The 14,665-nt window shown below is 57.3% G+C and overlaps 1 protein-coding gene across 1 annotated transcript; it reads right to left on the minus strand.

Annotated features, from left to right (window-relative positions):
* Positions 1-2,153: 2,153 nt before the first annotated feature.
* On the minus strand, positions 2,154-4,724 carry LOC132478695 (transmembrane ascorbate-dependent reductase CYB561). Its single transcript, XM_060082028.1, has 5 exons — positions 4,508-4,724; positions 3,447-3,545; positions 3,100-3,203; positions 2,552-2,709; positions 2,154-2,372 (listed from the first exon to the last, which is right to left on the minus strand). The coding sequence occupies exons 1-5, from the start codon at positions 4,710-4,712 to the stop codon at positions 2,180-2,182; spliced, it is 759 nt and encodes a 252-aa protein (XP_059938011.1). The 5' UTR covers positions 4,713-4,724; the 3' UTR covers positions 2,154-2,179.
* Positions 4,725-14,665: the final 9,941 nt, after the last annotated feature.

Below are 14,665 nucleotides of genomic sequence, written 5' to 3' on the forward strand. Positions count from 1 at the left end.
TAAACACATCTGCCTGAGCCTCAGGAATTGATCTAAAGTGGAATCTCAGCTTGTTCTCAAAGCTTTGCTCCTCTTCTTAAGAAATGAAGAGACACATTTTTAAAAGGAAAAAGGTTAATTGAATACTGGGGAAACTTCTTGCCAAGGCCCTTGTCAGGCTCTTACGGCTCCACCCTCCAGGCCACTCTGTCTGGGTTGAGAAGAGAATTTCTCTAACCGTGTGGAAGAGCCTCCCTCACTGGGTCCAGAGTCAGGACAGCCACTGGGCTGTTTCAGAGCCTGTGTCATCATAAGTATCATTAATCACTTTACCTTCTGTGCCCAGCCTGGGGATATGCAAATTCTTTCAACCCTAGTAGACTAACTTCATGCATCTGCTAAAAGCACTGGCTCCTTTTATTGCCACAGTAAATGAAGATAACAGACAAGAGACCTGCTGTAGACATTTATTGAATCATCTGTTGTACCAACACTACATTGTACTTCATAGAAGATTGGCCACAGGCAAAATAAAATAAACCACCACGGATCAGCTTGGGGGTGGGGGGGAGGCTTTTTGGCTCATGAATCATCCAGCATACGCTTTGGCAAACAGGCCAGCATATAGACTTTTCTTGCAAATCCAAGGTTCCATTTCTCTCTCTGCCTTTCTGGCAATGGAGATATACAACTGTACTCTGGTAGTTTGTCTAAGATGGAGTGTTCCCACGTGTAAACACTGACCATACCAGGTGATCAAAGAGTTGCCGGAGCCCCTGCCCTTGCAGAGCGTATGATATAAACAGGGTGCGGAGACACCCTGGTGCTGGGGCTGCAGCAGAGCCGGAATGCCCACGGGAGGGAGCAGGGATCCCTGCTGGTAAGGCACCCAACACAGCCACCTGCCCTGAGAAGCAGCATCGCCTGAGGCAGGACCCACCACAAAAGCTGTTTTAGAATTCTGAGCATTAGGGGAGACAAGCCCCCTTTCTCGAAGGCAGCATTTAGGTGTGAGAAAGGCAGCCGTTAAAAAAAAAAAGATTTGGAAATTTTATTGTCTTCATTTCAGTAAACTGTTTCTTGTCTCAAACAGTGTCATGCTCCTCAAAGCCCAGAAAACGAAGAAAACAAGGAGAGAGCATTCACCAAGTCCAAGAAGCACAAGATCGATGCTGTAATCACGTTATTTCTAGACAGAAGCCAAACAGTGACTCAGCTAACAGCATTACACTCATGGGGTTGGGGGGATTAATCCGATTCTGACTTGGTCCCAACTTCCTGCAAAGATGGGTCCCAGGTAGGAGAGGATGAGGCTTTCCTCCTGATCAGGCAGCCCCTACCCTCCCTATGGAAAGGGAAAGGGGGCAACAGCGGCAGCTTTTTGTTTAAAAGCAAAAAGGCTTGTGTCCTGGGCCTCTGTCAGAGCAGCGCCTGAGTGAGCTCCGAGGGTGGGCAGCTGGCTCGCGGAGGCCGGCCCCGCGGGGAGGGGAGCCCCTGCAGGCGGCACACGGCCCACAGCGCCCGCCCAGGCCCACCTCCTGCCTCTTCTTCTGGGCCCCATAGGCAAAGAAAGCCGCCCTGGGGCTAAGGGGTTAAAGAAAGAGAAGGCTGCAGAGCGCAGCTGGGCCAAAGCCACGCGTCCAGAGCTTCCCAAGGGCCAGTCCCTCCCCTCTCCTGGGGAATCCTGCCCTGACACCAGCATATTTTACCCATAATATCACTTGCTCCGCTGCCAAAGGCTGGGCCCGCAAGACTCCTGGTTGGAGTTCGGTGTCACAAAAAGCAAGTCGGCCTCGCCAGACCCGGCGCTGAGCCCCGCCTTCTCCGCGGACACAGCCCAGTCCCCCCGCTGCCCCGAGCGGGGAGCCGCCTCCCCCTCTCCGACCCCTTTAGGGATCTGTGCTTCTGCGACCAGGCCCAACCGCCCAGAACCCTACCCAAAGCTGCTCCATCTGAGGGGGTGGCAGGGGCAAGGGGGGCGGGGGTCTGCACAGGACTAACACGACGGTGGCGGCGGCAGCAGCAGCGAGGGGAAAGCGGAGGGGGCCTGAACCCCGGAAATCAGCGCTCAGGGAAGAGGGCTGCCCCACCCCCACTCCCCACCCCTGGAGCCTCGGCGGGTGCGGGACAGACACCTGTCGGGGCCCCGAAACGGCGGAGACCGCCTCGCGGGACAGGACGGGATGGCACTGGGCGCGCGTCACTGGGAGCTGGGGCTGTCGCCCTCCGTCAGCGTCTTGAAGTCCATGGAGAGCGCTTGCTCTTCCGCCTGGAGGGGCCGCTTCCAGTCAGCGCGGGTCAGGATGTAGAGCACGACCGCGCCGAAGGCGGCCAGCAGCAGGCCCAGCACGTTGGCCAGGACGCCCTCGGGCTCGAACTTGCTGTACTTGGTCCTGCGGGATTGGGGCGGAGGGCGAGGCCACCCGAGGCGTCGCCGTTAGGCCGAATGCCATTCGCCCCTGGCCCGCAAGATGCAATGCGATCCCAAGCCCAATCCCGGGCCCCCCACCCCACCGGGCGAAAAGCCGCTGTTTGGCGGCCCCACACAGAGCCGCCGGGAGGGGGCGCTCACCCGAGCTTGAACAGCAGCGCCTCCTTCAGGCCCAGCAGGGCGGTGCCCACCGAGAGGAGGAAGATGGCGCCGCCAAGGAAGACGTGCTGCGGCCGGTAGCGGCTCCGCAGAGAAAACGACGCGCCGGGGAACAGGAAGAAGCTAAAGCCCACGAGCCACTGGGAGGAAAGGCAAGGTGCTGCCGGAGGCTGAGCTGCGCTGGAGACTGGAGCCCGAGGACGCCCCAGGTGGGCCGCCGCCCGCGAGGACCGCAGGCCCCGCCACCCCCGCGCGGTGGCCTCCGGCCGGAGCGGCAGCCAGAGCGCTGAGCACGTGGGGAAGGTGGGCCGGCGCTCTAGGCCGGTCTCAGCCCCACACTGTGCTCCCCGAGGCGGGGCCTGGGACCAAATCCACGTGCCTGTCCGCCAGAAGGGCGCCAGAAGGGCGCCGGGTCGGAGGCAGCGCTCGGCAGGCTGGAGCGCCTTTCGCCTGTGCGCACACCTGGCCCCGGCCCTGTTTGGGCCCTGCTCCCCGCCCCTCCCCAGCGCCGTGGGGCCGCAAGGACTCACCTGCACAAAGAAGAGGACGAAGACCAGAATGCCACACCAGCTGTGCAGGCTGTACAGGTCTGCGTAGCCTTTCTTCCTGTGGTAGTCGAACACCGCCACCAGGCCTGGCCGGAGGCGGGGGTCGCGTGAGGACTGGGCTGAAGGTGACGGAGGGGGTGCGGTGACCCAAGGGAAACCCGACCCGCCGGGACTTCTGGGTTCCAGTCCCAGCTCGGTGGCTGCCAGCACCAGTGTCCCTGCCTGGAAGGGGGAGGACGGGTGGGGAGGGGGGACTGGACAGTAAAGCAGCTCCTTCCCCAAGTCAGCAGAGGTGGGGGAAGGAGGGCGGGCCCGTGCCTGGAACTCACCCACCAGGGCGATGACGAAGGCGAGGACGTGCAGCAGCCCGTGCAGAACTTTGGTGGTGCGTTTGGCCTCATTCCTGAAGACGCGGTAAACCAGCAGGGCTGGTGGGCCGTGAGAAAGGGAATGTCAGGGCGCTAAGCCGAGCACGAGGCCTTCCTGCCAGGGCAGCGAGGAGACACCCCTGGCCGGAGAGGGGAGGGCTTGTCCAGGTACCCCAGCCACAGGAAGTGGGGGAGGAAACAAGGCTCCGTACGCCCCCGCCCCGCCCACCCCCTTCTTAGCTGTCCTGTGTATCCCAGGCTTTGTTTTAGGCTCATCGTGCAGTCACATCAAGGTGCCCCCAAGCTTCTGAGTTCACCTCTTAGCTATGATGGTCCTCAGATTGTACAGCACTGAAACCAGATCAGACATTCACTACTCTTAGCCAGCAGGCTCCCTGGTTGGGAAACCCCAGGTTCTCAAAGAAGAACCTTGTGACCCCAAGCTAATTCCCCCTTTGGGCTGAAGCAGTCAGGGCCAGGGGTCCTGCGGAATGTCTCTCAGGAGTCTGCTGCTGAGGAGGTGGCTGTCACCAGGACCACATCTAGGAAGAATGCATAGACCCAGCTTGCTTGTTACCAGAAGGAGAAGGCCAAGGCCCCCTGGCCTTGAGGCAGGGTGGGGGCCAGCCACGGCCTGGATCCTACCCCAGAGAGAGGAGCTCTAGCTCCGCCAAGTCCAGCATCTACACACACACACACACACGTACACTCACGCTCACACTCACACTCACTTTCTCTCCCTCAATTTCAAACCACCTCTGCAGATGGTCTTGCTCACAGCCCAGCCCCTGGGCCTCCGCTGTGTGAAGCACACACACCTTCAGATGCTCCTTGTTGAAGCACGAGGTGAAAGATGTGGGATAAGTCAGAAAGGAGTTGCCACCCACCAGCCTTGGGGCCCTTGATTTGGATTCCCAGTGTCCCCAAGGTCCAAGCCAGCTTCCTTCTCTTACTGGGCAGGTTCAGGTGTGAAAGGGTCCCTGCAAATCTCCTCTCTCAGGTGGCATTGCCCAGGGACTCACCATCTCCCTGCAAGAAGACCAGGCCTATGATCATGCAGAGAGGGTGCACGTTGAACTGCAGGGCGCTCTCCCAGGCGATGCCTCCTCGGTACACACCGAGCCAGGTGCCAGTCGTGGCCACCACGGCCAGGCCCAGCAGCTGGGAGAAGGCCACATAGTAAAGCAGCGCCGCAGGGGCGGGTGCTGGGCGGGCAGGGCTGTCCATGCCGAGGCGGCTCTATGCCAAGGCGACTGCTGCAGGAAAGATGGTGGAGCTTAGAGGAGCGGCCCACAGCCTCCAAAAAGACATCCCAGGCCTCCCTTGCCCACCTCTGCCTCCTCCCTCGGCCCACAACCCCAGGCCTCCGTGAGACTGCTCCCACCTCTGAAGGCTCCGGAACACCCGGTGGGGAGGGCGGGGGGCCCGCCTTCCTGCAGAGACAGACCCACACCTGGCTGCACTTCCACCTGCAATGAGGGAGCAAGTCAAAGTCCTCCAAGTTCTGGCTGGAGCAGGAGGGCCCAGTGCCAGTGCTTTACTTTCTGTTTCAGGAGGCCCTGGGTTTTCTCCGGTGGGGTTCACAGGTGAAACAGAGAAGTGGGCAAATTCCTTGACTGTGCCGGAATTTCTCCTCCAGATGAATCATAAAGGACATCTAGGGTGAGAAATGAGGAACCTGACTCCCCCGTGCCTGCTTTTTCAGCTCCCAGCTGGAGATGAAGGAAGTCCTGCCCACAGAGAGCTGCACGGCAGAAGGAATGTTCTCTGAGCCGCTTCGGTAGAAAGGACCAGGTGACAGGAGCCTCCGAGCTGCCCGTTTCCCTTCCTGCCTCGTCTTCCCCTCCACACCTGGGGCGTGGGCCTGCGCCCCTCCCTCAGGCCAGGCTTCCGGAACTGAGACCTACAAGGTGAGAACTCCTGCGGTCACTTAACGCACAAGGATCCTGTGAGAGCAGGTGTGTTGCTGCTCCCGTCGTGCAGACAGGGAACCGGGGGCTCAACGGGGTTTGGGGAAGCGACGCTCAGGGGCCAGTGGGAGGCATTTCCTGGCTCCTCTGCCCAGTCCCCAGTGTCTCCCCAGCCTCGCCCGGGCTCAGGGTGGCCTGTGTGCCAGCTCTTCCCCCTGAACCTGCTGGTTCTCCCACACCCAGGTGGGAGAGGCACTGGAGGATGTGAGGAGAGGAGGCGGTTGATGAACAAGTACGGTCTCCGTTTGCTGGGCCTCGGTGCTGGCGGCCTGGGGCCACAGAAAGGCGCTGCTGCAGCTCCCAGAGGGCCGAGCACTCCTTCCCACCTTGCCTCTCCCACTGCCCCAGCCTCTCGCAGCAGCTCTGGAGACACCCTCCTTCTTCATTACCAGCAGAGAACAGCAGCTGAGCAGAGATGTTTGACTAACACATTTTGAGGTCCCTCCTAATACCGAGCACACACCCTGTACCCTGTGCTGCTCAAGAACTAGTTTCCAGGGCTTCCCTGGTGGCGCAGTGGTTGAGAGTCCGCCTGCCGATGCGGGGGACGCGGGTTCGTGCCCCGGTCCGGGAGGATCCCACATGCCGCGGAGCGGCTGGGTCCATGGGCCGTGGCCGCTGGGCCTACACGTCCGGAGCCTGTGCTCCGCAACGGGAGAGGCCACAGCAGTGAGAGGCCCGCGTACCGCAAAAAAAAAAAAAAAAAAAAAGAACTAGTTTCCAGTTGGCCTGGCCTTGTCCTCCTGGGGACCAGGCTGTCTTTACCCCCAGTTCTCTCTGCCACCTTTGACAACTGTTGGCAACTCCATCATTTTTTAAAAAGGGGGGCAGGCAGTGTAACACACCTCCCTGCATTAAAATACAGATAAGCAAAAAAAGAGAAAAATTAAAAGTAATCAACATTTTGATTTATATCCTTTTCTTCTGGAAATATATGTACCTTTTTTCATAGAAACATGACCATACCAATTTCTAACCTGCTTTTTTCACTTCATTATAGATCATGCACATCTTTTCATGTCAGTACACGACAGGCTATTTCATATTTTAACCAATCCCCTAATCTCCTATTGTTAAATATTTAGCCAGCTTTCAGCTTTTCACTAAATAAGCAACACTGTGATCATCTTTCTACACTCGTCTAATTCCTAAATGAAGAAATAGAATCCTGAGCAAGGGCTAGGTTCTTTTTTAGGTTTTGGATACATTCTGTCAAATCATCTTCCAGAAAACACTCCCAAGGCAGGTGGGAACACCTGTTTCCAGAAGCCCTGGGCAGCAGTGAAGCCGTATTTCTGGAACCCTTGCCCTTGTGCTCATCTGTCACCTCTACACTGATGACTCCTAAGTCTAGTGCCCGTCTGTCCTGTCCCCCAGATTTAAACCCCATTTCTAACTGTCCACTAACATCTCTACCTGGACATCCCTCAAACACTTCAAACTCAGCACATCCAAAGTTACACTCCTCTCCTGACCTCCCAGGTCGCCCTTCGAGTCCCAGTGCCGAGTCCTCCGGCTTCTCCCCCACGTCTCGCCATCACTTCCCTCTTGGCCATCTTCATTTCCACCACCCAGCAGGCCCTGGAGCGTCTGCCCCCGTCTCCCTCCCCTCCTCAATCTGCCTGACCGACAGGGACAGGGACAAAGCCAGATCCCAGTCATGCTGCCCCACCAGGCACAAAAGACCCACGAGCGTATGGTGGTCAAATGCCAACTCCACAACTGACCCTAACCCAGAGCCCACCGGTAGCCCCCACTCTTTTCCTACCAAGTCCACTCGGAAGAGATGCTCCCAGTTCCCCAGCTCTAGCCACACAACCTGCTGTTATCCCCTCCACCTCACACTCCCCGCTCCTCCTCTTCCGCCTCTGTCGATTTGCTCCAAGACCTGAAATGGGCATTTTGTTCGCCACTCTGTTCTCCTCTACGTCCCCAAGGCTGGCCTGGCGCTCACTTACCCTCGGTGTCCTGCCTCGCGTTAAGCCCTGTGAGCTCCCAGAAGGCAGGGAATGCATCTACCTCTCCCTCAGGGATCTCATCCCTTGGCTGACTCTGACAGGAAAATGTACTGAACTGAGAAATGCTGTCCTCCCCTGCTTTATTAGATTCCTCCCCGAGAGCCTGGGGCGCAGTCAGAATCCGATTAGCTCTGAATTAGGGAGACTGGAAGGAACGTGCTCAGCCCCAGCAGGCCTGCCACAGCGTCCCCACCGGGTAGCCACTGAGTACAAAGGGGGAGCTCAGGGCTGCAAAGACTGCCACTCCTGGGTCCCGAGCCGCTCTGTGGTGACGCAAGCCAGAGCCAGATTCCACCCCCTCCCCAGCCAACCTCCTCGTGAGTCAGGCAGAAATCAGACTTATCTTCACAGTGATAGTGTGATTTATAATAAGAAATATATGGGACCGAGCCTGTAAAACCCTAGGAATTTTCCAGGTGACAAAGCAGTCGTTTCTTTTGTTATGTTAATATTACATCGTGTTACTGAAAGCCCCTCGGAAACCTGAGGGTGGGGCTGGTTACCAGGGGAACCAACCACGTGACTGGAGGGTTGGAATGGTCAATCCCACCCTTGACCTCCAGGGAGGGAGAGGGGCTGGAGACTAAGTGCAGCCACCAGTGGCCAATGATTTAATCAATCGGGCCTGTGTAATGAAGCCTCCATAAACCAACCCCCTAAAGGATGGGGTTTGGAGAGCCCCCAGGTTGGCGAGCACATCCACATGCCGGGAAGGTGGTGCACCCCAGTTCCCAGGGGACAGAAGCTCCTGTGCTCCGGACCCTTCCAGACCTTGCCCTACATACCTCTTCATCTGGCTGTCCCTGAGTGATATCCTTTTATAACAAACCAGCAATCTAGCAAGTTTCTCTGGGTTCTGTGAGCTGCTCTAGCAAATTAATTGAACCTGAGGAAAAGGTCGTGGGAAGCTCTGATCTATAGCCTGTTGTTCAATTCAGCAGCACAGGTGACAACCTGGACTTGCAGTTAGCATCTGAAGTGGGGGGGGGGGGCAGTGTCATGGGACTGAGCCCTTCGGGATCTGACGCCGTCTCCGGGTAGGTAGTGTCAATGTTGAGTTAAATTGTAGGACACCCAGGAGCATCTGCTGAGAAATGGAGACTCGCTTGGTGGTGTTGAAAAGAAAACGTGTGGGAACAGCACAATGACTAAATACGTGGCTTTAATGTCCTCACTGAAAACTCACAACCTGAATTCCCTTCAGAGTCCAAACCCTAGTGCTGTTTGCACCCCAGGGTGGTGGACTGGAGTTGTGAGCCTCAGGGCTAGGGAGCCCTGCTCTGTATTCAGTTCAATCTTCGCAATAACCTATGGTGATAACAGGAGTATTGCCCCAATTTGACAGATGAGGAAACTGGGACTCAAAGAGGGTAAATGACTTGCCCCAAATCAGCCGCAGCAAAGAAGGGCTCAACTCAGTTGTTTATCAGGCGCCTGCGATATGGGGGTCACACTGCTGGATACAGATGAGCCATGGCCCCCGCCTTCCAGGGCCTTGCAGACGAGGTGCAGAGTAGATGCAGATTCTAGAGTAAAAGGGCCGTAACAACTCAGGCTGTGAGTTGAACTCCCAGAGCACTTTCCACAGTCCACGCTTCACCACCCTGGGGTGGCCACTCCTGTGAATTTCCCACAGGGGTTGCCTGCTCGGGGTGTGGCTCTGCCCTTTCTCAGGCCAGTAACTAGGGAAGAAAGGAAAAGTTCCTGAACACTGAAGCCAGTATTCAGAGGATGTGAATCTGCTTGGAGGCTGGGCTCCAGGAAGGCCTCTCCCCTCACATGCCAGTCCTCCTGGGCCCTCCCCACCCCTTGGGGAACCATGCTTCTAAGGCAGTTTACACCCACCATAGCATCAAGCATTGGTGTCCGCCGTGGGCTCTCCTGGGAGAAAAGGCTGCAGGATGGAAACAGGTGGGTTAGAGAGAAGAGGTGATGGGGACAAACTAGCTGCAAGATCTTCATGCCAACTGCTCCAAAGGCATCTCTCCTGGTCCCTGTGCCCTGGTAACTAACTAGGCATCCCAGAGGAAGCCAGAGATAATGACCTTTGGACTCACGGAGGCCTAAGCAGTCTCCCCTGTGGCCCCTTCCAATTTGAAGGTGATTCTAAATCCAGGTATGAGGGGTGACAGGAAAACGCACACAGAAAGACCAGTCCTCCTCGGGCAAGCCTGTAGCTTCCCCATAGGTGACCTCACAGCCAATAAGATCTAAGTGAAAAATCCAGATTTACAGAAAAGACAAAGCATCAAGTGGTTCTGTGCTTCACAGAAGATGAAAGACCCCTTCAGCAATGCCGCTGCCCTATTGCTTATTCGGTTCAACATAAGTGACAACGTATCTTTGTACACACAGGGGCTGCTTCTGATGATGGGGGATACAAAGAAGACATTTCAAGGACTCTGGCTGGAATCTGACTAACCCACAAACACATCTGCAAACCTTGAGATCCATTGAGATTCCCTCCCTAGTAAGCATCTTTCTCTGCTCCCTCATTTCCCAGTCTAGACGGTAGGAACGTTTTCTCACCTTTCCTTCCTTCCTTCCTTCCTTCCTGTGGAACCCCAGAACACTGGCTGCTTTGGGATCTCCTGTGTTCCCAGTGCAGCAGTACAGGCAGCAATGTCAACAGTCTGGAAGCAGCCCATCTACACCCCCAAAGGCTTCCTCAGCCCAGTAGACCAGAGTCTCAGAACCAGGGCGAGCTCTTGTGGATCCCTGCCTGGCCACCCTCCCTCCTGTCAGAGCACAGGATGGGGATGTCAGACCTCTGGCAGCTTTTGGAACCTTGGGCTGTGACAGTCACCCCTCCCCCCCACACACACCTGCAGCCAGACTCCACTTAATGTGATCAACCAGGACCAGGAGCTGCCGCAGGGCTTGAACGTGCTAACGAGCATCCATCTCCCTCCCTGAGCCCAGGGGGTTTCATTGAAAGGCCACCAGGCCTAATCTCATTATGGGGACCAGACACCGCCCAAGTCCCACAGCCTGGAAGCAGGGAGCCTGGCCTGACCACAGCCTCCTTATCTGAAGCAGGGTTTTAATTGGGTTAGAAAAGATTGCGTTGGGGGCTAGATCTTTTCTTGATGGGTGAAGGGGAGAAACGACTCAATTGTCCTAGAATGTCCTCGAATGTGATCAAAGAAAAGGCAAAATGAGGGCTGAGCTGTTAGGTGGGGCACTTTCTTACTACCCACACCCAAGTAACCCCTGGGTGGAAAGCTTGAAGTCAGACACTGAGCCCAGTTCTCCACTGGGCCCAGGGGCTCAGTGTCGGGGCTCACAAAAAATGTTCTGCTTTCTGTTAAAATCATAAGAAAAACTTCTAGGGTTGAAGAAAATATTTTAATTTTTAATCCAGCCTGGATTATGTTCATCTTTATACCAATGTGGTTGTAAAATATAATTCTCTTTATTTTTTAAAAAATTTTTTATATTTTGCAGTACGCGGGCCCCTCACTGTTGTGGCCTCTCCCGTTGCGGAGCACAGGCTCCGGACGCGCAGGCTCAGCGGCCATGGCTTACGGGCCCAGCTGCTCCGCGGCATGTGGGATCTTCCCGGACCGGGGCACAAACCCGCATCCCCTGCATCAGCAGGCGGACTCTCAACCACTGCGCCACCAGGGAAGCCCTCTCTTTATTTTTTTATGGAGGAAGGGGAAAGTCACAATGCAGCCCTGGTCAGACGGATATGATTTCAAAGCCAGCCCCACTATTCATGACTGTGTGCACCCGGGGTGGGGGTGGGTGGGGGGCCAAGCACCCTCTCTGACCCTGCTTCCTCTTCCATAAGGTAGGGGGATGTTGAGATCTACCTTACTGGCCTGTAGCAAAGATTAAACAGGATAATACGTACCAGTGCCTACCACACTGCCTGCCACGTAGTAGGTATTCAGTTAAATAGCAATCTAACAAAAACTAAACCTGTTCCTAATAGCACCTTAGGAAGAGTCACGCATCCAAAGCTGCTGACACATGAGGTTTGGGGCCACAGAGAGCCAGATGGCAGCAGACAGCACGACCCCCTCTAATAAATCCATACCCCGCCTTCTGTCTACCATGAATCCCCCCACTGGGCAGAAACCCCTGGATCTGGGGTGAATTCCTCCACCAAATTCTTCCAGTGCTGCTGAACCACTTTGTATTAGAAGCCACCCAAGCTCTGCCTGCCAAGGGAAGGTGGCGCAGGCAGGGAAGAAGTGGGACAAGCAGGGCATCCGTTCAGGTCCAGGAGGCTCCTCCTGCCCCGGGGGCGGGGTTGTAGCAGCCCTTCTCTGTATGGGGCTCCCCTTGGCATTTACAAGTTGCCTATATTTTCTGCCTCAATCCAGTTTCACAGGAGAAATCAAGATATGTATGAGAAGGTAGCACGGCTCTGTGGGGTGGTGGTGGTGGTGTTTGTTTTGTTTTCCATTTGCTATGAAAACAAAGGAACTGGGCTTCCCTGGTGGCGCAGTGGTTAAGAATCTGCCTGCCAATGCAGGGCACACAGGTTCGAGCCCTGGTCCTGGAAGATCCCACATGCTGTGGAGCAACTAAGCCCGTGAGCCACAGCTACTTAGCCCATGTGCCTAGAGCCCGTGCCCCACCACAAAAGAAGCCACTGCGATGAGAAGCCTGCGCACCGCCATAAAGAGTAGTCCCCGCTCTCTGCAACTAGAGAAAGACTGCGCGCAGCAACGAAGACCCAACGCAGCCAAAAATAAAATAAAATAAATGAATTTATATTAAAAAAAAAGAAAGAAAACGAAGGAACAGATGAGACAGAGCTTCATTTAATGAGTCTTAGAAAATCCTCAAAGCCAAGGTAGAGTGAGAGTGGAGAGGGGCAACCAGAAGGGAGAAAGACTTGGGAGGGTTGCCACCTTCTAAAGACATGTCTGGGACTCCAGGGTCCACCTGGATCCTCCTCTCTGTGGTGCCCTGGGGGGAGGGGCAGACAGAGAGGGGAGGTACCCCCCACCATTCCCAGGTGTCAAAGGCAGCAGCAGATCCCTACCTCAGCTGTTCTGCATCCCCTGTAACCACAGTTCAGGGCCTACCAAGGCCAACCCAGGGAGTAAGGATTTCCCAAACGGGAAACTCCTTGCACACCAAGAGGCTGGAGATGTTGGAGAAGAACAAGGAAGGGCTCTACTAGCTAGACATCTCACCCCAAGAGGAAAGAGGCAGAGGGCGGGAGGCCCCGCCACTAGCGAAGCAGTTTGGCAGCTCGGTCTCAGGTTTCAAAAGAACAGTCGTGGCGAATGTTGGTTGATCCACTTCTATGCCACCTAGTTTCTAGAGTAGGGCAAAACATTACGCTGTACATAAACTTGGGATCACCTGCCGCTCCGTGCTAATAACTCCTGCAGAGACTGGTCACAGAGGCAGACCCGGGGCCGAAGGCTGACAGCTCCAGGCAGGAGTGGGATGAGCTCCTAACCTCGGGCCTTGCTCGGTGGCCCCGAGGCGGGGGAGGCAGGTGAGGTGAGTCAGGTGTGGTGGCAGGAGAGGGAAAGAGAAAGACTGGCTGCGGCGCAGGGATCCCGGCCTGTCCCGGCGCGGGCGCGGTCCCGCCCCACGCCGGGCACACCTGAGCTCGCCGACCCCCGCACACACCCGGGGCCCCTCTGGACTCCGCGCCGGGGCTCGGCTCTCCCCCACCCGCCCCGGCCACCTACCTGGCCGGACGTCGAGCCCGGACCTTGTCCTCGCTAAGCAGCGTCGCGCTGCCCACTGGCCCGCGAGCTGCCCGCGCCACGCCCGGGCTGTTCTGCCGGTTCGGCCAGCCGCGCGGACTTCGGAGCTACTGCGTCTCCATGGCGACCGGGCGGCTGCATCTGGTTGGCAACCCGGCGGGCGGGGGGGGGTGTCGCGGGGACCGGAAGTGCCCCCGGCGGGTCCGCGCACCTGAGACCGGGCCCGGCCCCCCAAGGTCCCGGGTCTAGGGACAGGGTCCCGCCAGACTCCGGGCCCGATCCTTGACGCTCGCGTGCTAAGGCCTGCGGCGCGAGAACGGCGGCCACCGTGACCCGGACTCCGGACCCGCGCTCGGGTAACCTTCGAATCCGGGCCTCACGACCTGGCTTCCCGGGTCCGCCACGTTCGGGGACGTATGGGGTTCTGCGACCCACCCGTGGGTGTGGGAAGCCTCCAAGTCCAGGCCTGACTCGGAGGCCGAGGGCGAGGCTGAGGGGGATGGGCTACCGGGGCTGCCGGGGCGGGGCCCCGGGCAGAGGGAAGGGGGCTGCCGGCCGGGAGAACGGGAGAACGACTGCCCTGCTCGGGCCTGGTCTCCGCGCTTCCAGGTTCCCGCCCTCCACGCCCTCCCTTGCTCTCCCCCTTTCTTCCCGCGCCCTGCCCCGGGCTCAGGTGGCCACGAGGTGTCAGGCGTGGCCCGGACCTTGGCCTACCTTGCCGCTCCTGCAGCCCTGAGGGACTCGCCCCTTCCTTGCAGCCGGATGGTGGAGGTGTCACTCTGCAGGGAGGCTGGGTTCACCCCTTCTCCAGGTCCGCAGCACCCGCCGACACACACACACACACACACACACACACACACACACACACACACACACACACACACACACACACACACACACACACACACACACACACACACACACACACACACACACACACACACACACACACACACACACGGCGCGCGCGCCCCCTTCCCCAAGCCAGGGACCTTTGCCAGGCTATAGCGCCCACCCCACACACACCCCCTCCAGCACCCTAAAGATAAATACCAGTTCTCACCAGCCTTTCGTGAAGGCCTAGACCTTGCCATGGGCAGCCTCCCCGGCCCCAGACGCTAAGAGAGGAAGGAACCAAGGCCAAGGCTGGGAGCCAGCCGCTAGTGCAGTCCCATCCAGGCCCCCTATCCAGGAAATGCTGTGGGTAGATAACAAGTCCAGCTCAGACTTCCTACAAGCTCAGAACAAAAGGTTCCTTCCTGTCGGATGCCTGGCAAGACTCACCGAGGGCCTGGTGGTGGTAGGGAAATGGGGTTTCCTCCCCTGGAGACACAAAAGAGCCTCCGCAAAGGGATATCACCCCCACCCCCTGCCCCAGCACTGTGGGCTTCCCAAGGGCCCTGGCGAAGGTGGGCCTTGGGGATCCAATACCTCCTGACAGAACATACTCTCAAGCCATGGCAAGACACCTAAGGGTGCCCACTGCCCTGGGCACACCTTCCAATGGG

The sequence above is a fragment of the Mesoplodon densirostris genome, chromosome 18 (genome assembly GCF_025265405.1).
Source record: "Mesoplodon densirostris isolate mMesDen1 chromosome 18, mMesDen1 primary haplotype, whole genome shotgun sequence".
NCBI classification, from domain to species: domain Eukaryota; kingdom Metazoa; phylum Chordata; class Mammalia; order Artiodactyla; family Ziphiidae; genus Mesoplodon; species Mesoplodon densirostris.

What these genes read in the sequence shown, in the direction of transcription:
- LOC132478695 (XM_060082028.1), bottom strand. Translation starts at nt 4,712, where the DNA reads ATGGACAGCCCTGCCCGCCCAGCACCCGCCCCTGCGGCGCTGCTTTAC. An exon ending in CTTCGTCATCGCCCTGGTGG is followed by an intron (nt 3,204 to 3,446) that starts GTGAGTTCCAGG and finishes GCCTCCGGCCAG; the next exon opens with GCCTGGTGGCGGTGTTCGAC. An exon ending in GCGCTGCTGTTCAAGCTCGG is followed by an intron (nt 2,373 to 2,551) that starts GTGAGCGCCCCC and finishes CCAATCCCGCAG; the next exon opens with GACCAAGTACAGCAAGTTCG.